This window comes from Podarcis filfolensis, assembly GCF_964270895.1.
Source record: "Podarcis filfolensis genome assembly, chromosome: 14".
NCBI lineage: Eukaryota > Metazoa > Chordata > Lepidosauria > Squamata > Lacertidae > Podarcis > Podarcis filfolensis.
This window is the reverse complement of record NC_139616.1, coordinates 20,669,973-20,697,581: the sequence shown is the minus strand read 5'-3', so window position 1 is coordinate 20,697,581 and position 27,609 is coordinate 20,669,973. Positions and strand designations below refer to the sequence as shown.

The 27,609-nt window shown below is 42.3% G+C and overlaps 1 protein-coding gene across 3 annotated transcripts in view; it reads right to left on the bottom strand.

Annotated features, from left to right (window-relative positions):
• The window catches only part of ADAMTS17 (ADAM metallopeptidase with thrombospondin type 1 motif 17), a 170,099-nt gene that overhangs the window by 38,333 nt on the left and 104,157 nt on the right, over positions 1-27,609 (bottom strand). For 2 of the 3 annotated variants that reach the window (XM_083586287.1, XM_083586289.1), the window contains 6 exons: positions 25,983-26,149; positions 25,044-25,171; positions 22,103-22,223; positions 19,013-19,087; positions 12,504-12,584; positions 3,469-3,626 (listed from right to left, as the gene is read on the bottom strand). In XM_083586287.1, coding sequence (XP_083442413.1) covers positions 3,469-3,626; positions 12,504-12,584; positions 19,013-19,087; positions 22,103-22,223; positions 25,044-25,171; positions 25,983-26,149 — 730 coding nt within the window. The remainder of the gene's footprint in view (positions 1-3,468; positions 3,627-12,503; positions 12,585-19,012; positions 19,088-22,102; positions 22,224-25,043; positions 25,172-25,982; positions 26,150-27,609) is intronic. The other variant, XM_083586288.1, reaches the window with a different exon arrangement.

The window sequence follows — 27,609 nt, the reverse complement described above, 5'->3', positions numbered from 1 at the left end:
TACAACACCTTCAAGAGAAGGTGAGGAAGGGCCAGCTCTCCAGTAGCTGTTATGAGCTGCCCAAAAGACGAGGCCAGCGGCAACCACAGAAAGGCAATGGGATGCTTCCTCGTAGTCGCCATCGTCATTGTTGCTCAGGAAAAGCACCTGCTGACCCTTCTCCCAGAGCCTGGTGCTGGCAGAGCTGGCAGGGGAAATAGGGACATTCCAGGATCAAATCAGAAGCAGGGGTGGCTTCTGTAATTCTGGGACTATCCTGGGAAAATTGGGACACTTGGAGGGTATGTTGTCCCCGCAGCACCACTATATCTGCCTCTGCAAATACCACCAGCGACTATGGGGTGGAAAATTCACACTCCTAACTCTGGGTTCGGGGACGCGGGTGGCGCTGTGGGTTAAACCACAGAGCCTAGGGCTTGCAGATCAGAAGGTCGGCGGTTCGAATCCCCGCAACGGGGTGAGCTCCCGTTGCTCAGTCTCTGCTCCTGCCAACCTAGCAGTTCGAAAGCACATCAAAGTGCAAGTAGATAAATAGGTACCGCTCCGGCGGGAAGGTAAACGGCGTTTCCGTGCGCTGCTCTGGTTCGCCAGAAGTGGCTTAGTCATGGCTCCCTCGGCCAGTAAAGCGAGATGAGCGCTGCAACCCCAGAGTCGGCCACGACTGGACCCAATGGTCAGGGGTCCCTTTAAGTCTGGGTTCAGGCTAGTTGTTTATGCCCCAGGCCTGGTCCTGAGAGTGTGCTAATCCATTGCTGCTTAATTGTTTTGTTTAAGGTTGGGTGGGAAGTGTTAAGTGAAGGTGCTGAGGGCTGAGAGTACTCCAGCAAACATCTGCTTTGGTCTGGTAGATCCTGCCTTCATGAAGACGTTCGGCCAGATAACCCTTGAGGCCCTTCCAGTCCTTTTAATTCTATGAAAGCAGGCACTCATTGCCTTAAAAACTTTTTTTTGTGTGCTGATCTATACAAAAACAGACAAATATCTTTTGCAAGATGGGGAGAAATAAAAGACACATCTGTAGCTACAGAAGGAGCTTTATTAGTCTGAGTTGGAAGCCAAAGCTAAGACAAACCAGACAATAAGCTATAGTTTTAAAGCTTTTTGCAGGATCCAAAACACTCGGCACTCGCTAGCACAAGACGTGAAGCCCCACCCTGCTCTTATTTAAGCAAACAAGATGCTAACGACATTGCTGTACAGCTCGGAGGAAGCCGTCGTATTTGGAAGCATCTTGTGGGCTGAGATGGCCTCCAGTTGCCAAGTGGAGCTCTGAAGCAGATCTAGCTACACAAACACTCATTTATCCAAGGAACATACTTACAGTAACATATTTGGAGAAATGCCTTGGGTATTTAAAGGAGGGGGAAAAAGAGGGGGAAAGGCAAGCTCCTTCTTTAAAAAAGAAAAGAAAAGGAGAGAGAGAGAGAGATCTTTATTATCTCAATCTGGGAACAAGGCTAGAGAATCTAAGGGCTCATATGAAATAGATTTCATGCCATTGTTTGGCTGTGTGGGTAATTGGGTTTCAAACAGAGGTCAAGATGTCTTCACTCAGGTGATTTGCGCTTTGTGAGTCAATGCTGTTCTAACAGTCTTCAGAACAAGTGGTTTTCAAACTGCATTCCAGGGAACCCTGAGGACCCTCGGAAGCTGCAGAGGCCCTCAATGAGAAGATCGGTAATGGGGAACAGGTTTCCCTGAAAAACAACCTGTTAGGTGGTCACGAGTTCTACATCACAAAGAACAGCCCACCCTTTGAAGGACTGTCAGAGGACAGCCACCCCACCACTTTGAAGGCACTCCATATTTGAAGAGCTGCCAGGTATGGTTTAAAAATTAAGAACATTAACAAATCTACAATTTTATGATTCTAAGGGAGAACATCAAGGGCCTTGAAGATGCCCATCAAACATTAACAGCACTTGGACAGCAGAATGAGCAGGGACAACACTCACCTGGTCATGGTCCTCATCTGTACTGTTAAATTAACATCGATGCATATGGATTAGTGTGAGCATATTTTATTTCTGGTAATATAATCCTTGTTTTTTCTTTTGCAAATATATCAGTGGCTAAATTGCAGCCAACCTAGGACTCACTTATCTTCCTCTGCAATGTGCAACTGCAGAGGACTCTGTGGGGACACGCTGGACTGTGGTCCCTTGTGGGGCAGAGATAAGGCAAAAAGGCCTACTGAGTGTCTTGCATGAACCAAGTGTACCTCTTGGAATATGCTCCAGAATCTTTCCATGATGCACTGGATTTCTGTGGCATATGCTCACCAGGCAAATGAATGTGGAAAAGGTTCCTTGAAGTCAGAAAGTTTGGAAACCAATGGCGCTTTCCAAGTGTTTTTGACTACAACTCCCATTAGCCCCAACTGGCATGACCAATGATAAGGAATGATAGTAGTTGCAGTCCAAAACATCTGGAAGGCAACAAGTTTAAAAGACTGGTTTAAACAATGCTGACTATTCTTCCTCTTTATTGTGATTATTTTCGATTTAAGCTGCTTTTCAGACAGGTTATTGAAGTTGCAAACAATAAAAGCAACATATTAAGAACAATTTAATAATAATAATAATAATATCAAATCATAAAGAACACATAATTAAAGTCCCAGACATAAATACAACCATCTGTTTTGCTTTTTCTGGAATATAAATTACAATCAGCTCACATATCTCATATTAAAGATATCATTGCTGGCTTATCATTAATTTTCAGAACTCTTTTGGGTGTTCTGCTTTTTCTTTGCAGATACCTTCCATTAAAAGAAGCTTAAGTTTGATATAACAGTTCACGTAAATGCCCGTATCTATGGTTTAGTTTTGGAACTAACCCTACCTACTAAATTTTTATTGCACCCTTCTTGCAAGGAGATCATGGTGTTCAAGATGGGCTTATCCCATTTTAACCTCACAACAGCCCTGACAAGCACCATATTTTTCACTCTATAAGATGCACCAGACCACAATATGCACCTAGTTTTTGGAGGAGGAAAACAAGAAAAAAAAAATTCTGAATCTCAGAAGCCAGCACAGCAAGAGGGATTGCTGCGCAGTGAAAGCAGCAATCCCTCTTGCTGTTCTGGCTTCTAGGATAGCTGCGCAGCCTGCATTCGCTCCATAAGACGCACACACATTTCCCCTTACTTTTTAGGAGGGAAAAAGTGAGTCTTATAGAGCAAAAAATATGGTACATTACCCTTTGCTCAAGTACATTACCAATTGCTCAATGTTACCCAGTTTCATGGCCTATCCAGAGAATTAGAACCCAGATCTTCCTTTTCCAATTTGAATATGTTACAAACTACACCACACTAGTTTGGAGGCTTCTATCTGTCTTTGATGCTTGTATGTCAGTTACTCTTGTAACTGAAGAAGGAAGTAGTTAATACTGAACACCAAAAAACAATTCTACCATGATGAAACACTGAAAGCAGACAATGAAAAAGCATTAAATTACCATCAAGTGGAGTGGTATTTTAGTTGGTCCTTTGGCTGAGATTTTCTCCCATAGACCTCTTCTCACATACCGAACAGTGGTTCCTGCAATCTGAAACTCACCAGGAAGTTCGATTTTCCAGTCACTGTTAATGGATTTCTTACTGGAATCTTTCAAAGCTGGAAAGAACCAAACAGCATGGGATGAAACAGAAAGCAAATACCTCACCAGAGAGAAACTGCTGTTGTCCAATTTCATTTAGGTTGACAGATGTTCCTTTTCTGGGTCCTAAGAGATTATCCTAAGTGTTCCTCATTGTCATGTCTCAGCCAGGGGATTCCTCATCAGAGGATGACCTGAGGTCCAGCATTACAAAAAAACACAGAATCAGGCTCTATTGGCTGGCAAGGAGCCAGAATCCTTAGATGAAGCTGAGGAGGGGTCATTTGCATCATAAGTGAATTCAGCCTCTGGCGTTGAGGCCAAACAAGTGCTACTCCAAGGGAGAGATGGCACCTCAAACACAGGCCTCCATCCAAATAATGTGTATGAAGATGTGTATATTGTAGGGAAATGACCATAAAACACTTATATTAGTGAAAGTATATAATATTTAAATATATAAAAATGAGACAGCCTGCTTGCAAAAGTGTGTGTGTGTGTGTGTGTGTGTGTGTGTAAATTGCTTATAAAAATATGTATATTAGATAAATTTACACAAAGATGGTGATAAATTTTCACGAGGACTTTTTAAAAAAATCACAATCTACTGTGGAAATATGGAAAACTAACGACTGGGAAAACGAGAAACAGAGAGAAATACAAAATGACAGATTCATCCAGCCCTAGTAGAAATAATTAATGATGGACAAGCCCTGTTAAAATTGATGTGGAATTGGACTCAACCAAAGAAGCTATTTATCAAAATAAGAGTAAGGGTCAAGAAATAGCTTGGTTTCCCCAGGCCCAGCTACGAACCCTTTTCATTATCAGAAGTGCAGTGAAATCTGAATTCCTCACTCAATCCACCCATCATATGGACCCCAACCTGTATCATCTGGGAGATCCTTCCGTGACAGATCTATCCCCTCAATTACCGGTACCTGGCTGTGGCTGTATGTAGGACTTTCCCTATTTCCTTACTTGGGCTGCTTCTATGGCAGTTTTAGGGATGGTGGTGGTGGGAGCAGCAGCTGCTAGAGCCAGGTAGAGGGATGGGTGGGGGTGGAAGTGAGTATGGTAGTTATGCATCCTACTTTGCAAAGGATAGTCCTTTATTTCAGGGGCAAGGAACATTTTTCCAACCTGAAGGCTGCATTCCAGCAGTGGGTGAGGAAAGATGCAAAATATGGGTGGAGAAATGGATGTGAGTTTTACCTTTTGTACAATAGGCAACATTCCAGTCATGCAAAAGTTAGAGGTTTCTAAGCACACACCTCTCCACCCAGGCAAGCAAAACTGCATTCCAGTTGGGCCAAAACATTTGAGGAGGGTCGCTGACAGGTGTGTCCTGGGGAGGTTAGGACTAGGGAGAATCCAAAGGGCCATACAGAGAGGACTAGGGGGCTGCCTTTGTCTCTGGGCTTGAGGTTCCCCTGCTTTATTTGAAAGGAAGATTTTAAAAATCCTAAGAAGGAATGAGTACCCAAAGTTGCCCATCTACAGTTAGCAGCACCCGGACAGCCAACTGAGCTGACACACAGGTCACCTGGCCCATAGTCTTTCCCCTACATAGCAAGATGTATTATACTGGTATTTAAATTATATTACTTATTTCTACATGTGCATCTATTAGAACGTGCAAATTATATACAAATACATGTCATCGCCTTTCCTATTTTTCAGGGAGCAGAGGTTTCTTCTTCAGCTCAGATGACAATGCTTGCTTCGGATAAAGCCAAGGACTTGCAAAAGTTGGCAACATCACTACAGAATATGCAAATCCCTAATATGTCTATTCCACCCTGGGCTCCTTTGGGAGGAATATAAATTGAATAAAGTGAATATTATGCAGAGGGAAATATATTCATCTTCACGTCACCAAACATGTATTATGCTAAGCTCTCTTCCAGATCACCGGTAGCAATGCAAAGGGTGAAAAATGTAATCAAGTACGTATCATTTGTGAACTGAAAGCAACAGCAAATATCAATCATATTCGCTGGATTGATTTTCATTCTGAACATGGGACAAATAAGCGAACATTGGCAATTTCTGTTCCCATTTCAGTTTACCCTAACCCTATTGCATAACCTTAATCATGTTGCCTGGACAGACCTGAAAAAAACTTTATAATCATTATTGATATGGCACCTTTTAAATTAAGTTTCTCATTACTTTAACTGCAGCTCCTGATTTTAATTAAACCACTCAAAGCTTATATAGCCCGAAAGCCAATAACTATATTTATCCATGTCTGGCTCTTTGAAACATCTCTTTTCCTCCTGGATATGAATTGACCCCATTGGTCTGTCTTCCAAGCTTGCGTCAAAGTCCAGTCTTTTGCTCAATTCAGACTCCTTCCAATTCGCTTCCCTGCTTTATGGATACAAATTATAAGGCATTTCCTGTTCAAGGTAGTTTGCAACGGCAACTAAGCCAGGCGGCGTGGGATGGACGTAGGAGGAAAGAAACTGCTCCCAGCAAATGGAACATCAATTCAACGTGAAGCTGGGTTCATTTCCAATGCGCCCTACCCAGTCCACAGTGGAAACAAGACCTACTTGGCCTAAGCTTTGAGAGTGTAATTAGCTCCAGCCCTCACTCCAAGCTTAAACACAGCTATGTTTGCACAAACCTGAGGCCTTATTAAAGTTACAGTGGCAGGAAATTGTAGTACTTTGATTTCCTAATTATTCTGCTTACCCTGTTGGATTCTTGCCCATGTTCTGCTGCAAGGCTTTGATAACAAAGCAGTCAATCTCTGAGCTCAGAGGCAGCAGTAGACTTTAGAATGAACAGGGAAGTCAGTCAGCAGGCCCTGCCCATGTAACAGAGTGAGGCAAAATGCCCACAGGATTTAACTGACATGTAGTTTCTCCCCAGTCTTGTATGTAAGCATGGTAGCCATAGGTGATCAAAAATTCTGTGCATTTGAGCAAGTGGGCTATGTCCTGCCATCCACCCCATGCTCTGCATGGAAACCAAGGAGGCTGGTAGAGAAAGGAAATCTTAGAAATACGAATGAGCAAATCTATCAGTTATCAGCTTTCATTCCGTTCTCCACATTTCCACACCATTTTATTTTCCTATGCAAAGCCTTCAGTGTTTTAAGATGAATTCTCCTAAGATACACATTCTTTTGTGCAATTTTGCCAAATACACATTTTTGTAAAGCAGTTTTCCTCAATTTTCACTAATATATGCATTTTCCTGTACACTTCACCTAGCATTATATGAAGTTTTGTACACATTACTTGGCAGAAGAACTGTACAGTGGACGCTTGGGTTGCGAAAGTGATCCATGTGGGAGGCACGTTCTGTGCACGCACGGGTTGCGATTTGGCGCTTCGGCACATGCGCAAAGTGCAATTTAGTGCTTCTGCGCATGCGCGAGTGCCGAAACCTGGAAGTAACCGATTCCGGTACTTCTGGGTTTGGCGCGGTGCGCAACCCAAAAACACACAACCTGAAGCATCTGTAACCCAAGGTATGACTGTACTGCAAAATGCAAAGTGGTGCAAATTTTGAAGGATAGCTCCACTCCGCTTCTCATACAGTGGTACCTCTGGTTACGAACTTAATTCGTTCTGGAGGTCCGTTCTTAACCTGAAACTGTTCTTAATCTGAGGTACCACTTTAGCTAATGGGGCCTCCCATTGCCACCAGTGAACGATTTCTGTTCTCATCCTGAGGTAAAGTTCTTACCTGAGGTACTACTTCGGGGTTAGTGGAGTCTGTAACCCAAAGTGTTTGTAACCCGAGGTGTTTGTAACCCGAGGTACCACTGTATTGTTTCAGAAAGTGCAAATTAAATGTGCACTGAACTGAATTTCTTCCCCACCCCAACACAAAAATTGCTTGAGGGAGCTCTCCATTCCTCCTCTGTTCTCTGCCAGCCCCCAGCAGACCAGTAATTCTTTTTGCAGGCTAGTAACTTTTGTAGCATTTCCTCTCTCTTCCCATGCCCCATCTCCATCCTGATTCTGGACTGAAACATAGCTGCCCATCTTTGCTACTACCACTGTGGTATCCACAGGTATCATCTAATTGGGGGGAAAGATGGAGGGATTTAGAAAAAGGCTTTGTGGTTGCCAGGCAAACTGCAAGCAGCAATTCCCAGTCATTTCCACTTGGTCCAGCTGGGGTTTTATTGGAGCAGGATAAAAGATTTATTTGAATATGGGCAGGGCAACTTTATCAGCATGGTTCCAAAGCCTGTTTTTTTGGACATATCAGTGAGCAAATAGCAAAAGAAAAGAAGGGTGTATTTTAAGAAAGTTTGTTGCTGTTGCTTTAAAAAAACGTTATGATAGCAATGTTATCAACATAGGACAAAGAGACATCCCTTCAACACACACACACACACACACACACACACAGAGAGAGAGAGCGAGAGAGAGAGAGAGAGAGAGATTTTGGCAGGCACATCTAATACACAGGCCCATTCAATATGTTCATAGCAACAGCAAGCAAAACCACTGTATGATTTTTCACATTCAGGATAAAGTCAGATGGAATAATTTCAGCGCAGTGGGGTTGTTCTGAAAGCACCTTTGCTGCATTCAGTCTGAAAAAAACCACAAAACTAGAGCCCTAAAAGGAAAAAATAAACAGTTCTGCACATCCGAAGCATAAACAGGATCTGTGTTGTGCTGATTAGCTGGCCCATCGTGATACCAACCCCACCCCCAAATTTTTGCCATTCCATTTTTGGAGCACTTTGACCTTTACTTTTAAAACAACAACTGTACACCATATTATAAAGACATTTACTCCTTATACATCACACCTATTTTAATTAATTTCCCACAGAGATCTGATAATTTTTACAGCTCCTTCCTCTTGTCAGATTTTGCTAATGAAATTACCACAAAAGTGGCAAAATTTTGTGTATCAGCATGCATTACTAGGAGTTAGATGGTTAAAATTCCTTACTAACTATGGTAAAGGTAAAGGGACCCCTGACCGTTAGGTCCATTCGCGAACGACTCTGGGGTTGCGGTGCTCATCTCGCTTTACTGGCCGAGGGAGCTGGCGTACAGCTTCCAGGTCATGTGGCCAGCATGACTAAGCCGCTTCTGGCGAAACCAGAGCAGTGCATGGAAACGTCTTTTACCTTCCCGCCAGAGTGATACCTATTTATTTACTTGCACTTTGACGTGCTTTCGAACTGCTAGGTTGGCAGGAACAGGGACTGAGCAACAGGAGCTCACCCTGTCGCGGGGATTCGAACTGCTGACCTTCTGATCAGCAAGCCCAAGAGGCTCAGTGGTTTAGACCACAGCACCACCCACGCTACTAGGAACTAGATGGTTAAAACTCCTTACTAACTATGGTAGTGCTCAGTAATCCATCCTAAGCATGACTGTGAACATATGACAATGCACACATATCTTAGGTTTTTTTGCTATGTGTTTAATTTGTAATAATCCCCTGTTTAGGGAAGTTTTTAATGACTGATGTTTTAATGTATTTTAAATCCTTTGTTGGAAGCCACCCAGAGTGGCTGGGGAAACCCAGCCAGGTGGGCGGGGTATGAATGAATGAATGAATGAATGAATGAATAAATATTATCTGTTGGCCTGTAAATTGCAAAATTGCATTTGTTTGGATGCAATTTAGTGGCTGTTCTGTGATCGTAATAAAGAACTGAACTATCTATCTATCTATCTATCTATCTGGCAACAAATTATTGTAAAGATAAATGAATGTTGAAGCACTCAGTCTTTTTTTTTTTTAAAAAAAGGACCAGCCACAGAAAAAGGACTGCCACCTAGGCCAGCTTGCCCTGCAGATGCAATTTGAGCTACATTATGTCTGTCTTCACCCTAAGTGACATCTGACAAAGCTCAACTGGCAGTAAGCATCCAAATTAATCCAACCAAGACAAATAAAAATGCTGGCTTCCAAAAGCAGGACTTGCAATGCCCCAGAACACTGGGAGTCATTGTTCTCCAAAGCTTTGCTATGTCAAAGTCTTCTGTGTAGGCGTAATTTTAGTCCACAAAACTGGCTGCCGGGTAAGCAGAAATGAAAGCAGTAGCAGGCAAGAGATCAAAGAATGGCACACTGTAATCTTGGATGCTACTCAGCCTCCTGGAGGAGACGAACCTGAAAAAAGTGTTGTATTTGTTGTAGAATGCAGCTTCCTGAGCATCCCAGCTCCCATTTTAAAAATGACAAGTCTCTAGCTCTTATAGGTATGAAATAGGGCTGGGCGGGTGCGGGCAATGCCTAGACTAGAGAAATTACAAAAGCCAGAGAGATGGTTGACCATTTCTATTGATCAGAGGCTTCTTGCATAGACCTAAAGAACAACAAATGTGTTGAGCTGCGTAATCCAAGGTTGCAGAATCGAAGTTTTTTTTGGTATTCAATTTTGTCACCATCTCCCCAAAAACATAGCATATCTCTGTCACCTCAGGGTTTATTCACATTTGCAACTGCACCAACTGACAACACAGAAGGGGCTTTGATCAGCCACAGGACATAGAGGAGATCACACACAAGTTAAGACAAGCATTTTGATAAATGGATATCATATCCATTTATTTATTAGGAACATTTTGCTCCTTTAGAAAGCTCAGAAGGGCAGATGTGGTGCTTCCACCTATGTATTGATGAACCCCACACTTGCTTAGCTTCACCATTCTTTGAGGATTACAAGCTCCTAGAGTCTAGACCAATCCCCTTGCAGGGATTGTAGGTGACAGTGCAACTGAACCGAAAGAACACCCCCTGCCCTGTTTATTATCATAAATTTATGTAATATATTTGAATGCCCTCTTTTCAAGAAAAAGCTTCCGAAAGCCAGCCATGCATCAAACATACAAGAAAACACAGTTTAAGGCAATAGCATTCTCTCTCTCTCACACACACCAATACAATATTTCAAACCATTACTAAAATCGAAGGAGACCAATTCTAAACCAGCATATTAAAAATATCAAAATCAGGCAGAAGGCGGAAGTTCTGTAGCTCAATTCTAACCAGTGGCAAAAGGCAGTGGTAAGAAGGCAAGTTTTACCTAAGGCCTGTTTGAAACCCATAAGGGATGCGGTTTGTTTGCTGTCCCATGGAATTGCATTCCACAGTTATGCACCCTTTCCCATTCCTCTGTCAAATTTGTAAGGTTCTTGGTGCAGGGACATGTCATCTTATTCTTACTCTGTAAAACTGTTGTGTACATGGATGCCAATAACCACACCCTATCATGGTGAATTCAGGTGGTGAGTGCAGACAGAAATGAAGCCAAAACAAGGAGGGAGGAACCAAAATATTCAGGGAGACCTCAACAGTTGCAGAACACAAAAAAGTGTTGCTGGTCTCTCTCTCTCCCCCCCCCTTATCCCCCCCAACCAAACCCCAGAGTCCAAGAGTGTCTGTTGGAGAAGTAAAATGGAAAACTTTTCTGTGGAGTGAATGGGGGAGTAGAAGGCTTGAGTTGCTTCAGTATCAGATGTGCCTCAGTAGCCACAGAATGTTGAGTGGTAGTTGAAAAAGAAACACTTGAACAGGAGGGCATGACTGCCTGGTATCATTAACAAGAGCACTGAGCAGGGAGTGAGGAAAGGCCAGGGTGGCTACTTATACATTGAAGAAAGGAAGTAAGAAATGCATTGCCACAAAGGCGGGCACATATTTACATATGCCTATGTACAGATGCAAATTTAAAAATAACTACTATATTTGAAATACAAAGACTATAGCAGCGAGGACAAGGGCCAGGTAGCTTGTGTGCCTACTCAGTTTGCTGTCCAGGGTCAACTCTGAAACTCCTGCTCTCCTTTATTATGCTTCTTTTTATCTTTAAACTAGGAGGGATAACCCTTTAAACAGAGAATTCCCCCAAACACAGAAATACTCTCTGACAGTGGTTCAAAGAGAGGACACCTTGGCACCTCAGGAAACACTACAGCATTCTGATATAGGTCCCAGCTTTCAGTAACAGTGGTACTGGTAATGATAATGTTTAAACAATTACAGTTGCCCCTAAAATCAACTCACATTTATCAGTCCTAAAAGGAGCCCTTGGAACGTTTGGGGATGAAAGAGCAATGGCACATGACAGCTAGTTACAGAAATCAATATTACTTCCTCTCTTACTTTGAGTTGTATCCCAAGTTAGTTGAACTTGGAGAAGACCAATATAAATTAATATGGGATAGTTTCTGCCTCACACTGGGCGCATGAAAGGGTTAAGTTGAAGCAGCTTCAATGAGTCGCCTGGTTAGGACCTCATTCCCCTCAGAGGGACTTAGAAGCACTTGTAGTCTTTGTTCTCTCCCAGGTTAGTCCACTTCTTTCTTTTGGAAGAATGAAGATATAAGAGCAGGGACCATCTCTGGCTTCCAGCTCCCCAAACTCCAAGTGGTAAATCTTCCCAATAGGAAGATCCACAAACTCTGCTTTCTTTCATTAACATGAGGATTGCATGTTTTGTTTCTGAGATTGTAACTAATTATTTTCTCTTGAAAACGATTTCGGAACCTCCTTTTTAAATCTTTCAGCTCACTGGATGGAAACATGTTTAAAGCCTCATTTCTGTGACTTCTGAAGTTTTGTGTGTAAAATCTTTTACTTCTTTAAAAAGCATAGTGTACGTGGTTCATTTTAGCCTAAGCTTTTCCCCCTAGCAAACACATGTGAAAAGGTGGATGGGAGTGGATACAATTCTTGCCCAGGTTTAAAACTGCTTGGGGCAACCAGCCATTGTGAATCAATATCTCACCAAATCTCTCTCTCAATAATTAGTGAAGTCAATGAACTTAGATCTATTAATTTTGATGGTTCTACTCTGAGTATTTCTTGGCTGGAGACAATTGGCATAGCAAAGTATGAACATAAACAAAAGGGTAAGATCAAGCCACCAGTTCTTTCTTTCTTTCTTTTACCCAGAAAACTGTGGGCAGGTTTATCCTCCATCACACGGATCCGTCGAGCCCCAGCTGGGATCACTGCTGCTTCAATGTAACCTGGGGCAAATGAAAAGGACACATTGATCATAGTATCTCAGAAAACAAATAAATAAGAAAATAGACACTGGGTACTTGTGATATAACATATGAACTCCATAATTTATTTTTAAAAAGCCAATTCCAATTCACATTTTGAAATGTTATGATGTGGCATTCAAGTTTCATTGTCATGCAATATGACCTGAAGAGGAGGAAGAAAATATCTCTGGGTGCATCTTAAATGTGCTTCCACATCTGAGATTACGCTGAATAAAAGTCTAGTTCGTTGATGTACTTTGTGCATGTTGACATTATCAGAGACATGTCAGGTTGCTCCAGGAGCTGCAGATATAGGCTTATGATCCTAAATCAACAAACCTTGCTGACACAAGTAAGACGCCCCCTGGTATTTCAGCTACACCTCCTTGACCAGATAATTCATTAACTATTTTTGTTTGCAGGAAACTGCTTCATATATCTCTGTCTATAAGTAGGGTGGCAGGTTACCCACCTCTCAGCCTAACCTACTGCAAATTTGTTGCGAAGATAAAATGAGGGGAGAAGAAGAATGCGTGCCACCTGAGCTCATTGGATGGTGGGTGGGATAAAATTTTAATTAAACAAAAAATAAGGAAGCAAAGTCTGTTTAAAAGAAATAGCAATTGTGCTGAAGGTCTTCAAATGATCAGGTTTGGGAGCTGAGCTCCTGCTCGTGTATATTGCACTCTTGCTCCATGCCTGGCACAAAGGAAGAGATGCTGATTTAATAGTTTAACCTGTATGAATGACCTCTGGAAAAACAACAACCCTCAGGTATGCTTTTTGCAAAGGTCCAAGAGCATTTGTTACTGATCATGGGCTTAAACAGCAGCATCTGCAGCAATCAAGTATTTGTTGGGTCAGCCCACTAGATGATATATTGCAAACCCTTCTTTCTCCAAACCTGTAGGGATCTCATGTTCATCTGGTCTCTGCTAGAGGCAACAAGTAGGAAAGTGATATGACCCAAGGGCACCTATTTCAATGTGCATTCTGAGTTTCCCCTTTTGTTCTTGTCTCACTCTCCTAACCCCAATTTGCATTTCCATGTCACCGGATCTCCCCACCTTGACTGCACATTACCTTTTTCATTTTCTTCTCCCCTCGTCAGGTTACCAAGAGAAGCAGCCTGACCCCACCCCTGAGGGAAAACGGAAAACACAGTGGTAGCAGGGATCTGTATAAAGACACCAGTGAAGGCCAGCTGGATGGATGCAGCAGTTTAGTGACCACAAAACATGTTGCAATAATAATTGCCTTGCCATGTAGGGATGGACAAACGGGTCAATTTTCATTTCTTACCATTTCCCATTTTTTCCAATCTTATGTTCAGTTCACTACACTTCCATTATCATTTTGCAAATTTTAAGCCCTCATAAAAATTCACCAGCATTTTATTACACCTTTTCCCTGATACACATTTTAACATGCAATTTTGCCTAATGCAGTATATACATTTTTGAAATCAATTTTTCCTCCTGTGATGCACTTTCGTGTTTTCCCCCCACTAACATATGCATTTTTATCTGTATCTTGTCCTAATATATACATTAGTTATGGAACTGCATTGCAAAATTCAGAGAATAGCAGTCTTTCTGTGTGCATTTTGTTCTGCAAAGTGCAAATTAGGCAAGTTCACATTAAAATTAAAGTTCACATTAAAATGTGAACTGAATAGGATTTCTGTTTAAATATGCTTTTACCACAATAATGTAACCCATAATGGTCAAACCAAACAGACATTTGACATATAGTATGGTGTTGGTTTTTGGCAGGGTTTTTAGTGTGCGCTGTCCAGTTCAAGACTTAAAATGATACTGCAGTCACCACACTATCTAATGGCAAAAATCTTTTGCCAAAACTCATGCACTGACAAGCACACCCAACCAACAATGACTACCAGACATGAACACATAGGAGACGAGTGATTAATAACATGACACTATTACAAGAATATGACACACATGACAATCACACCCTGTCACCACCTTGGAACATGCCCAAAATCTACAATGTGTTTTCTTAAAGTTTTCTTATTGTTTTGTTTTTTAAAGAAAATTACTTCAAGTTATGTTTTGCCTGGCCCTGGCTCTCCAGGGCTTCCAAGCCAGATCCTTCTAAAATTGTGGCATCAAATGACTCAACCTGCTGGACAAATCCAACCAATTTCAACATTCAGAGGAAAGCAGGGAATCTGCCACAGCAGAAGAATTTCTCAAATGCAGGCCACTCCCCACATTACAAGAGAAAACCTCTTTATTTTTGGCCACTTTAAAAATGTAATTTAGGCAGGAAAGCCAAGCCATTTATTCATAAGATTGATAAATGACCCAATTAATTTTATTTAAATGTAATTCCAATTCTGGTATTGGTTGCACTATTGCACTATTACTACAAATCATGATTGCTTTGCCTTTACTGGATCTTCTGTTTCAAGGTATGTTTGTCCACGTGTAATATGTGGGAAAGCAACCCTTCAATGGAGTTTTTATCATCTCTGGCAAAATATCTGCAAAACCACAAGCTTCTGGCCACAGTAGACATGATGTTCAACGCAGCAATGGCATCCACACTGGTCAAAGAAAGAAAAGTTGGTAGTAGGCACACACCTCCATTCTCCCATTTTGGGGAGGGTAAAAGCAGATTTGGGGAGGGGTGTAATTTCATTGGGACCACAGAGGGAGGAAATGGGTAAGAATTCCTTCCTTCCAAGCTGGGGCCTCAACAACAACAAAAAAACCCCACAGGTGCATTTTTATAAATTTCAATTGATGTGCTTTCTAATAATGCATTTAGCTGCTATTGTGTCTTCTTTGGTTCATAGGGCTCGTTTCTTAGAGAAGCTCAAGTGCAATCAATATAGACTATCCAGAAGGTACCAGACACCGCAGTGTAGTTGTGTCGTTTCACAATTGCCTTGGACCATTGCTGGCTGAACTCCCATAGAACTGTGTTTCCATGGACTATTCAAGAATTATGGCATATAGATTTAGTGGCTAAAGAGCACGACACCTGTGGTTTGCTCCAGTTTCAGCCATAAACTCATTTGCTGACCTGGGGCAAGCTTCAACGCTTCAGCCTCCCATGGACAATATGATAACCACAATGCATAGTATAGTATGCAGAGCTCTCAAACTATAGCTCTTTAAAGCTATTGCCCAATTTCAGATCTAGCATACAGCTGAACATATAAAATGTGGATGTAGCAATTGGATGATTGACAACACCTGCAGGTGCAAACAACTAGAGAATTGGGATATGCTGGTGCTCTCCGTTGGGTTTATTAAAGTGCAATATGTGAAACAGCTGGCCACCAATAGAGGTACAATGCTCCTGACTCTAATTTCTTGAAGGGCTCATGGTAAAACTCTTGGGCATGTTCCTTTGGACAAATAAATTTAAAAAGTTGGAGATTTTAGCAACAACAGATTACAGAAATCTAATCTGGTTGCGAATTCAATAAGTCTACTACGGATACATGCAAACTCATTTCCACTATTGCTCTCTTGAGCTTTAGAATTCATTTATATGTTGCTTCGCAAGGGATTAATAAATTAATGGAAATAAGCTTGCCAACATTTGAAAAAACCCCGCATCCCTTAATACCTTTTCCATTATATGCAAGCCACATTTCCTTCAGCACTTCGTACCTGCAGTTTCTCCACCAGAAAGGTCAACAAGTCTCATTTACTTTGAGCAACTTAAGTCCCATTGCCAGAATTATGACATCCCATATTTTCAACAGTATCCAGCCTATTCTTCTAGGCTCCAATGATTCAGGTTTGACAGCATCAACTATATGCAGTTGTGGGATGGTACCATTGCTTACATGTCCTGTCCATCCATCCATTAACTTGAGAGCACTTTTGTTCTACGGACGATGCTTTGAAGGAGCACCTCATTATTTGATCATTCATAGCACTGTACACAAGCATGCTCCACCTTGGGAATAGCGCTCTCTCTTTTTGGCGTGCAATGATCTTTCTGGATAGCCTGCATTACATCAATGCTTCAGGAATGCAAAGCTGCGATTGAAGAGAATCCTGAATATAAATTATATGGTAGAAGACAAATTAGAGGAGACACCTGAGCAGAGATAGAGGAAGGGAGGGATAAAGGGAGAACCAAGACTTTCGTCACCATGAAGATTAATATGTGAAGGGTAGCCTGTTGTATCTTCACCGAGAAGGCTAGAAATAAGTACCGGAGAGAGGGTGGGGGAGGAAGTAAGGTGTCAAAGTATTTCTATTACTGGGCAAAGCTGTTTTCCCAGTCAGCCAAAACCAGATGTTGGTGTGATTTTCAGTGAGGAAGCTGGTATGGATCTTTCTGGAAAGGGATCTCTTCAGTGAAACAGATATTATACCGTGGCTGTAAGTGCTGCAGAACTTGCAAATAACTTTCCTTTCCACCTCATGTTACAAGTTGCGTGGGTCAAAAGAAAAACCAATTTCTAAACAAGCCTTATTGCACCAATGTAGGATGCAAAAGTCCTGGCGCAACATAAAGAGAAACTTCCAGTAGAGCAGACCCACCCACAGCGGCTTTGCGCATGTGGGACTGCCTGTAGTCCTACCCTGTGTGCATGCCTGGGGGGACGGAACAGGGATAAGCAATATAAGCTCAGAAGGTTGCTGAATGGAGCATTTGGACATGCACATGCTGCATTTGTGCTGTGGGAACTGCTCTGGCTTTCAATCAGCCACCTTGTTCAAGGTCTTGCTAATATATAAAGCTCTGAACAATTCAGGACCAGGTTACCTGAAAGACTACCTGCTCCTCTGTAGGCCTGTAAGATCACTCAGATCTGGGGAAATTACAGTATATCAAAGGGTGGTGACCTGGAAACAGGCATTTTCTGCTTTTGCCTGTACTGCGGAATGCCCTTCCCCTCTGCCAAATGTGATACAGCAACCATCAGAGGCGTCAGACATCTTGTGAAGACTTGCAGTTTTGCCTTGGCTTTCCTCGACCCATAAGATCGGGCCTTGTTTTAAGATGAATCCCCCGAATCTTTGTTTTATTTGCTTTTATACTTTTTATTGGTTTCATGTATTTTTGTTTTAATGAACAGTGTTCTATATTGCATATAGTGCTTAGAGATTTAAAAAACATTAAGTGGATTTAGAAAAGCTTTTAAATAATTAAAACAAATAAGGAGCATGCGAGTATAAGCTGATGTGGTCCTGACAACTAGCAGTCCAACATCTGGAAGGCAACAGGTTCCCATAATGCTTATTTTCCCCTTTTCCATTCAATATTCCAGCTCACTCCCACACATTTGTAGACCCCAAATGGGGATATATAAGACTGGTTATGTGTCCTTGAGCAAAGTGCACCCCCTCCGTTGCTGCTCTCTGCTGAGCTTCGTGTAAGCTTCTCACCTGTGTGGCAGATGCATAGAATAAGAGATGGTGCACTCAAATTATAGTGAGGACTATAAACTCACTGGGCTGCTCAGGTGAAAGGCATAAACTCAGTGGTGTAGTTGTCAGGGGTCAAGGCAGGCGGAGGATCAAAGATACGCTGCTATTTCTGCAGCAGTGTCCCTGTCTCCAGCCAATCAGCATGAAAGGGGAGCTCTTTACCCACTGTACGTTCCAAAGCTAAGCATTTAAGAACACTGAAAACATAAGGTGTGCAAGTTCTGTTATGTACAATGGAACATCACAGAAGACAAAGCGCAGTATGTGCTCAGAAAATAGTAGATCTAGCTAAAAGGGAACCCAAGGACATCAGCATTGATTATTACAATTCATCCCTCATTATTTTTATTGTTTAGGGAAGCTTTTAATGTTTGACGGACTACTGTATTTTAATATTTTGTTGGAAGCCACCCGGAGTGGCTGGGGAAACCTAGCCAGATGGGCGGGATATCAATTATTATTATTATTATTATTATTATTATTATTATTATTATTATTACATTATTGTATAATCTTAGAAGAGGCATGGATGTGAGAGTGTGTGGCTGTGACTATCACGAAAGAAACCTGCACCTCTGACTATGCCACTTCACTACTACATAATCTAGCAATTTACCCTATTTGTTCTACAAGCCCTTACAGCTGAAACATAGCCAACTCTAAAAGTTAAGCGTTACATCAGAAAGACCAAGGCAAAAAGCAAGGATAATGAATTTCCCAAGATGTGATTTTTCACAGAGGACAGCCAAAAGATCCTTATAAAGAAGGGATTTGTGTATTTTGGTTGCAATCCAAGTCATGCTGAATATATATGCAAAAGGCTTTCACATTTATCAACAGCTCTTCCTTCCTTCCTTTAGAAAAATACCATTTCCATGTTTTGATCCAACCAGAGGGGAGAGAGAGAGAGAGAGAGAGAGAGACCCAACACCAAATAGCATCTACCCCAGAAGCACCACACAGAGCAACCAGGCTTCTTACACGAGAAACACTTGGGGACTCCCTTTGCCTTTGCCATCACACACGTGGAAACCTTCTTACATTGACTATTGGATACTGAGAAAAAGAAAGGAATTGGCATGGGTTTAGTTACAACACTCACTCTGTTTTCATGAGTCAGCAGTCACAAAATATGAGGTCATTCAGTGGAGCCCAGTGTGCAGATATTACACAGTTTCATTCCAAACAGCTTTTTGCTATATCCAACACAGTGCCTGCAAGTGTAACTCTAAGCAGAGGTGTCATCAGCATTCGGCAGAATTGTGCAATATAAGTAATATTTATAACCTGTTGCATTTTTAAAAATGAATTATTTTCTTATAAAATTTAAATATCTGACCAAGTTCAATTATAACTTTTAGAACGGTTTACATTTATATATTTTAAAAGGCAACACATTCTATTATAACACAGAATAAAAGAGCAGCAATTAACATTGCGTGCCCAGCCGCAGTCCCCCCTTCCGGCGCGCCTAACTGCTGAGTAAAATGAATGGACACAACAACTGTCTGGGATTTAAACGTCCACAACTTTATTGATTTCAGCTGTAGGAAGCTTTGGCATAGGCATTGGGCGTGTATCCCTCTCAGCCCCCCCTGCTGGGGGAACTGAGGCATGACAGGGTCTATTTGGGGGTGGATCCACTGCAAGGGACGCGAGTGGCGCTGTGGGTTAAACCACAGAGCCTAGGACTTGCCGATCAGAAAGTCGGCGGTTCGAAACCCCATGACGGGGTGAGCTCCCGTTCCTCGGTCCCTGCTCCTGCCAACCTAGCAGTTTGAAAGCACCTCAAAGTGCAAGTAGATAAATAGGTACCGCTCCGGAGGGAAGGTAAACGGCGTTTCCGTGCGCTGCTCTGGTTCGCCAGAAGCGGCTTAGTCATGCTGGCCACATGGCCCAGAAGCTGTACGCCGGCTCCCTCAGCCAATAAAGCGAGATGAGCGCCGCAACCCCAGAGTCGGTCACGACTGGACCTAATGGTCAGGGGTCCCTTTACCTTTACCACTGCAAAACGCAGGTTTACGTGGATGGCCCCCAATCACCGAGGGAAGCTCTATGGCCTGCTAGTCCTATGCAGTTGGCTCTTTGGACAGACACTTCCCTCCAGACCCCTCTAACGGGGTACCCTGTTAACACCACCACAGGGAATAGGGGTGGGTGAATCACCACTTCACCACACCCTGGTTAGATGAAAAACCACAGGATTCCGCCCAAGGCCTAAACCGCCAAAGTTGTGACTAATGCTATGGGGAAGGCGTAACCTGCAGAGCAAGGAAAATTCCTCCCTGGCTCCGAAAACGGCAACCATCACAAGACTACAAGAAAGCCCGGCTAGCTGAAAAGAAATGGTTAGAGCAGTAACCAACTATTAATGATGGGGAAACATTCTAAAATAGCGCTGCGTGTCTGGGTGAAAGAGGAGGCGCCGTGTCAGGCTGCAACCGCTACTCACTAGCAAGACGGTAAGTGGTCATTAAGAGCAGAAAAATATTAAACGGTTCTAGCTGCCACCACATTTAACCACAGCACCAGAGGGGATGCCAAAGGCTCCCCATCACTGCCACCGATCATTGTCCTTGTGGATTATGGCATTAATTTTTTTAAGGAAAAAAAGGAAGCATGATGCTGCCATCCTTCAAGAATGTAGTACCTGAACTGGTGAAATGGTTCACATACACACACACCTGCCCTCCTCCACCACTTGGTTATTTCCAATGTAGCTTCATGCAGTATTTTAACCCGTTCTACTTGCAGAACTTCTACTTGAACTGATATTCAATTGCATTTTAAATTTTTGCTTGTCGCACATTGCCCTGAGCTCTTTTTGAAGGAAAGGTGATTCATAAGTAGCCTAAATAAATAAATAAAATTCTGATATGCTATTTCACAGTCTGTAATTGGCCCACCTTGGAGATACTAGTAGTCATGGCAGATGCCCCAAGTTAGGATTATGCCAAACACTGCAACTCTTAATGGTTAACCCCAGACGAGCTTTGTTGCAATGAATGGGAAATGCACAAGAGAATGGATCTCATTTTTATAAATTGTTTTATTATTTTAAAGAACTGCACCCTTACTTATTCCCCTTCTCAAAGGGGATCCAAAGCAGTTAATAAAACAGAAAACATCGTTCAGTATTCAAAAACATGTTTCACATACACTGTTCCTAACAACAGCAATAATAAAACCAAAATATTAACATAATAAATCAACAACCCATAACAATTTCTGGAAATTCTTTGAAACCCCTAGCCAAGATTGTTCCTTGTGCACCAACCAATTAAAACGACTGAGTCAATGAAAGTGGGGGGTAGAGCATTGCCAAAAAAGAGCACCTAGATTTGCATAAAACATGTACATGCTGTTTTAGTTATTATATTCGACATAGAAATACAATACATCTCACCACAGTGGAAAAGACTGACCAAGTTATTTTTATGCCTGGCCTGCTAACTGTTGCTGGGCAATTTCAAGTCCTCTGCTTTCTTACGGTTCTTTACCTTGAACCAGACAGACGGCACCTTGAAGTGAAGGACTGTCCTCTGGAACTCCTTTAGATGGAGGAATGTTGTCTATAAAGTAGGACACATGGCCACCCAAGGGCTGAAAATCAGAACACCACATGTTCATAGTACAGTGGCAAGGCAGGCACACACATTTATTCTAAATGGTAGTTCACAGCATGCCTTGTCTGCCACTTGTCTTCACTCTTGATCTGCATGAGCTTTGGACTATGCGTCTGTTCATTGTGAAACAAGATGGAAGCACACAGGGAACAATAATGACCAGTAGATTCAAAGCTATCCTTCTGAAATCTGACAGCGCAAGGCAATAGTCTTGGGATGTAAAGACCTTTGGAGCAGAGTGTCTTGAAACCGCAAAGTCTGAATCAAAATTGAGTGACTTCAGACAATACCTGTATCAAGCTGAGTATCACATTGCTGTTAACAAGTTGAATTTCATAACTTTGCCCTCAAAATGCAGCACATGCCTTAACATCTGCAGGCGCAGACTTTTTTGCATTTCACTTCTCCCATGCCAAGCTACTGAGACTGCCCAGTATCTACTCACCCATCCCTTTAGTATGGTTGAAGTCTCCTTTCACCACTTTGCAGGTTTTGCCATCTCCATTGCAGATGCCGCAACGATCTTCTTTGGCAGCTGATCCGATGATCCCATCACAGCCGATTTTCTAATGATAACAAGAGGTTCTTCGTTATTTTGATGGAAAATATTTGCAAATGGGTATGTTTTGATTAAGCATGGGACTGGATGTTAGAAGAGGTGTTGTTGGGTAGGGCCAAAGTTGCTGTTAGAAAGGGAAATTGCAAAATGGATCTATTAAAAAATCAGTGAGAATCTTGCCAACATTCTGCCCTTCTCTGGCCTGATTCACTTCAGCATTTGTCAACCCTAGGTGGAGGTTGTGATTGGTTGCAGCTGGGTATGGGGAGGAGTTCTGGAAAGTTAGTTTTGTGTTTTCACCTAATATCTTACGGTGTATATGAGTGTTTTCCTCCCTTGTGAACCTGTGGGTTCTGCTTAAGTGCCTGCCACTCAGTATGGAGAGACTGGGTGACTCCTCCCCCCTGGAGAGGACACAAGAATCTGAAGACCCTGCCTGTCTCTAGAAGGGGGAGTCATCCCTATCAGGAATGTCATTCCCCCAATCTGTAAACTGAAATTCATGGTAAGAAAAAGCCCCCCCCCAATATGAATGCTTGTATGTTATTTTCACTATGATATGCATTTACACACACAATATACCCTAGTACTGTATATACATTTATGTACACATGGTGAACTGCATTGCATATTTTGTAGAATTTAAAAAAATGACTGTGTTCTGCTTGTTTCGGAAAGTATAAATTAGGCAGCTTTGCCTTTAAATGCAAACTGCATCAAATTTCTCCTCCGTCCTTAGACTCCAATGCAGGTGTAATGGAACTACATTTTCTCCTGCCCCCTCCCCCACCTGGCATGGGTGAAAGGGCTGTGGATGAGGCAGTGGCTACTATACTCCATTAAACCCTGCCACTGCTGGTCAGGGATTTGGACTGCATCCTAAGTGTCTTTTGGCTCCCACGTACATCAGGGCCATTTAGCTGTTGTCTTGGGAGCACTGCCTTACGATATTGGGTGACTGCCTTTTACAAAACATCTGTGATGGCTGTTACAGAAATTTAGATGTTGTTAAATCCCTTCTTTTCAGAAACTTTTAAATTCCATTGGGAAAGGGCTTACATTTTGCAAGTAAAGAAGAAAAGAAAAAAGAATACTGTACAAGAGGCAAGATTCCAAAACTTGGGGTGAGGGGAAACTAGAGGTGCTCTTAATAAACATTGCTATTCTAACCCGATTCTCAAATCATTCTTGTTTTTGGATATTTTCCAACACTCACATAGAACTTTAGAGTATTTAAAGATGCTATTATTGAATTCAGCAACCAGCTGGGATGTTACAAAGAGAGAATTATTGTATAAAGTAGAGAATAATGATCAGAGGTGGAAACAGTTGAATCAAGAAGAAAATGCTCATGCCTATTAAAAGAAAGTGTGTGTGTGTGTGTGTGTGTGCGCGCGCCTGTGTGCAAGAAATGCAGGCAACTGTGTTTTGTTTACTTAGGATATATTTTTACAACGAGGTCAGATAGTTCTCCAAGTAGCCTACATCCAGGTCACTGAGGGCTTTACAGATTAAAAACAACACCCCAAATTGTGTCAATAAATTAGATGTTAGCAAACGGTGTTTGTGAAGGTTGGGGTGTACCTAGGAGTTGGCCAAGTTGGCACCCACAATAATCCAAAGAAACCAGAGGATGCACTAGACGTCCCCCAGAAGAAGCTTGAGCTATTGAGCAAAGACCCTTGAAGAACATCACTTAACCACCTCCAGCTGTTCAAGTCTTATGTACCAAGTGCACATCATCATGCAATATTGGGTTACTGCAATGCACTCCATTTGGGGTTTCCCTTGTGCTTGATTTGGAAGCTATAGTTTGTGCAGAATGCTACAGTTGCTACAATTGCTGACAGAAGTGAAACCCTGTCAGCATATAACACCTCTGGTCAGAGACCTGCACTAGTTGCCAATGTGCTACTGGTCCAAATTCAAGGTGTTGTTACTAGTATATAAAGCCTTTAATATAGTGCTTCTTAAATTTGGGTTCCCAGCGGTTGTTGGACTACAAGTTCCATCATCCCTAGCTAGCAGGAACCAGTGGTCAGGGATGATGGGAGTTTGTAGTACAACAACAGCTGGAGACCCAACTTTGAGAAACGTTGCCTTAATACCTTTGGACCTGCTTACTTGCGAGATTGCCTTACCCCATACACGCCCACTTGGCTGCTTCAAGCTATAGAACCGGCACTGTTACAGGTGCAACATAATACTTCAATGCATTTGTAAAAAACAAAACGGTCTTTTAGGATGGCAACCCTCACACTTTTTTACGTTCTAAATAGTTGGTTTTCACTGTTCCCCCCCTCCCCCATTCTTTTTGAAAAACATGTTGAGGATGTAAGTGGCATATAAATCTTGTGGGATAAATGAAATAATAATTAAAAAAAATATGCTTAGCATAGAAACCTAGCTTTGCATATATATGGTCAGGTGAACTTTGGTTCAATATGAAAATGTCTTCATATCCTGCATTTAAAAAGACTGCACCATCTGTGCAAATTCACATTTCTTCTAGCTTTCAAGAATTCTCACTGCAGCAGGAAGATGTGACCTAGGGGCATAATTTTCATGTGGGGGTATTTTCAAATAAACAGTTCTCGACCTGAAAACTGAGGCCCTGTGGTCCTGCAAGAGGATGTAATCACAGCTAAGCATAGTCACAGTTCCAGCAATTCCCTGAACACACTTTATGCTGCCCGCTAGCCTTTCCCAACAGAAATGCCTTTGCTGAAGCTTAACATATCATCCTCATTATTATCATCTTCCATAGTTAAGTCATGCACAAGGCAAATATTATTGCTTAGAGAGAATAACAAAAAAGTTACTCCACCTGGCACTTGCCATGAACGCAGAGGTCAGTCTCGTAAGGCCCGCATGGTGTACCATCAACTACCCTGTCAGACACCAACACAGGGGAATCCTTTCCAAACAGGGAGCAATAAAGTTCACAGGGCTTATCTGAAAAAGAAATACACACATACGCACAAAACACCACGCAAGAATATTGACTTTAGTCATATCATGTACCCAAAGCACTTGAAAATTATTGGGACAAGTATATGATATACAACAGATAAGATGGTATTCAATTAATGCAAACTGTCAGTGCACGAATTTATCCTTGTGCAATGGGACCTCCTTCCCATCTCTTTAGATCTCTTTAGATCTAAGGGACCGGGGGGGGGGGGGAGAGTGGGAGGATGTTCCACTGCACAAGCAGAAATCCTTATGCTAGCAAAAAGTGCTACTTTGGCTGCAACCCACTATTTTGTATGGTAAAAGATGTAAATCTACATGTATTTAATTTGGTCTACATGGAGACCAAACCCACAGGCAATGCAACAATCCCCCAACAATCACACGGAACACCGTAGAAGAAAATGCAGTGCAATAGCAGGTTTAATTTGTTTTTATAATTATAACAGTTGCATCTGTTTATGTAACTAGATATTACGTTGCTATAACCTGCCCTGAAACTTTATGATGAAAGGTGGGCAAAAAATCTTATAAATAAACCATAAAATAAATATAAATAAGCAAGTTGTATTATCTAAGCTATCACCACCAAAACAACAGTACTGGCCTATTTCGTCATTGAAAAGCCAGCACAGTATATATTCTAAATGAATTGCCACACATACGTGTATATCACTCAGTTACTCCAAATTAGTAAGTTTAAAATAATACATAAACAAAACCATAAAAATAAAAAGCAGTACTGAAGGGTGGGAGGCAGGGGGAAATAATGTACAAGCGTACAGAAATGTACCATCCATGATGACAGCAGTCCAAAGGCTTTTCTTCTTGTTGGTGTACCTCTCATGAGTCTGGCACTGCTGGTCTCGGAATGTGGGCACCCCTTTGGGGCAGGGCAAGTTTTCACAAACTGTGTGTTCGACACTCGTGCCACGGCAGTTTTTGCCTCCGGGTCCAGGGCTGTTAGTGGAGAAAAGCATGGGTAGCCATGAGCAGGAGACAGCTAACGGATTGTAAATGCAAAGCTGTTTTCAGGGTAGAACTCAGAGATGGCACTACAGGATCCCACTCAGCAGAATGAACCAGAGGGGGCCCCACACGCAGGAGGGCTGTTTTGTCATACTTGAAGTAACACACTTGTGTGTGTTTTTAACCTAGCAAAGGGAGAATGTACTGTAGACCTCGGAAGCACATGTGTCTGTCTGAGCAGAATTTTAGCAATTTGAGTTGCTCTAAGGCCAGATGGGGACGCGGATGGCATTGTGGGTTAAACCACAGAGCCTAGGACTTGCTGATCAGAAGGTCGGCGGTTCGAATCCCCACGACAGGGTGAGCTCCTGTTGCTCGGTCCCTGCTCCTGCCAACCTAGCAGTTCGAAAGCACGTCAAAGTAGATAAATAGGTATCGCTCCAGCGGGAAGGTAAACGGCGTTTCCGTGCGCTGCTCTGGTTTGCCAGAAGCGGCTTAGTCATGCTGGCCACATGATCTGGAAGCTGTACACCGGCTCCCTCGGCCAATAAAGCGAGATGAGCGCCGCAACCCCAGAGTCGGCCACGACTGGACCTAATGGTCAGTGGTCCCTTTACCTTTAAGGCTAGATGAGCTCTCAAAGTAAAAAAAAAAGTAAGGCTCGTGAAAGACAACTTCCCAGGAGAGGTCTACCAAATATTAATCATGATAGGGAAATGGAACATCCATTCCCAGAGGAAGTATACCTCTTAAAATCAGCTTTGGGGAGCATCACCTTTAATCCCTGCTTCTGGCTTCCCAGTAGTATCTGCAAGACCCTCTGTTGTAAACAGAATACTGGACCATATGCACCCTCTTGGAATCCAACAGGACTCCAACCACTCTTAATCCCAACCACTAAAATCAGTTTGTTTTTTAAACACTGCCATGAAATAAGCAGCATTTGTGTCAGCAGAATTTTCTGGCCAGTTAACTGGGAGGTGAAGGTTAACCAACAAAACCACTAGTCCTCATTCCTCTCTAAAAGGTACCTTTCTGCTGACTATGGCACTGTAACCCTGGAAGCTGCCTGATGGGGAGTCAGAACAAGAGCCCATCGAGCCCACTACTCTCTATTGCAGTGGCTTTCAACTATTGGCCTGTGGACCACAAGCTTCAATCAGATGTTCCATTGTAAGGATGCAGAACAATTATTATTTATTTACTTTTCCCCTGATGATGGAAACAGGCTGTTTTGAGTAGGGCTGGCTTATCAAACAAGCTAACTAACAGTGCTCATGATTTTCATAGTATGCTGCTGGTGAAAGACTTGGGATCTTCATTGCTTATCACCTTCAAGTCTAAATACAGAAGTGAGATAAATGCTGAACCTGTCCCAAGAGTAAAGCTGATAAACAACTTTATGTGAAGTTGACTTCACATGACTTTGCTCATGAAAACAAGCAAACCCA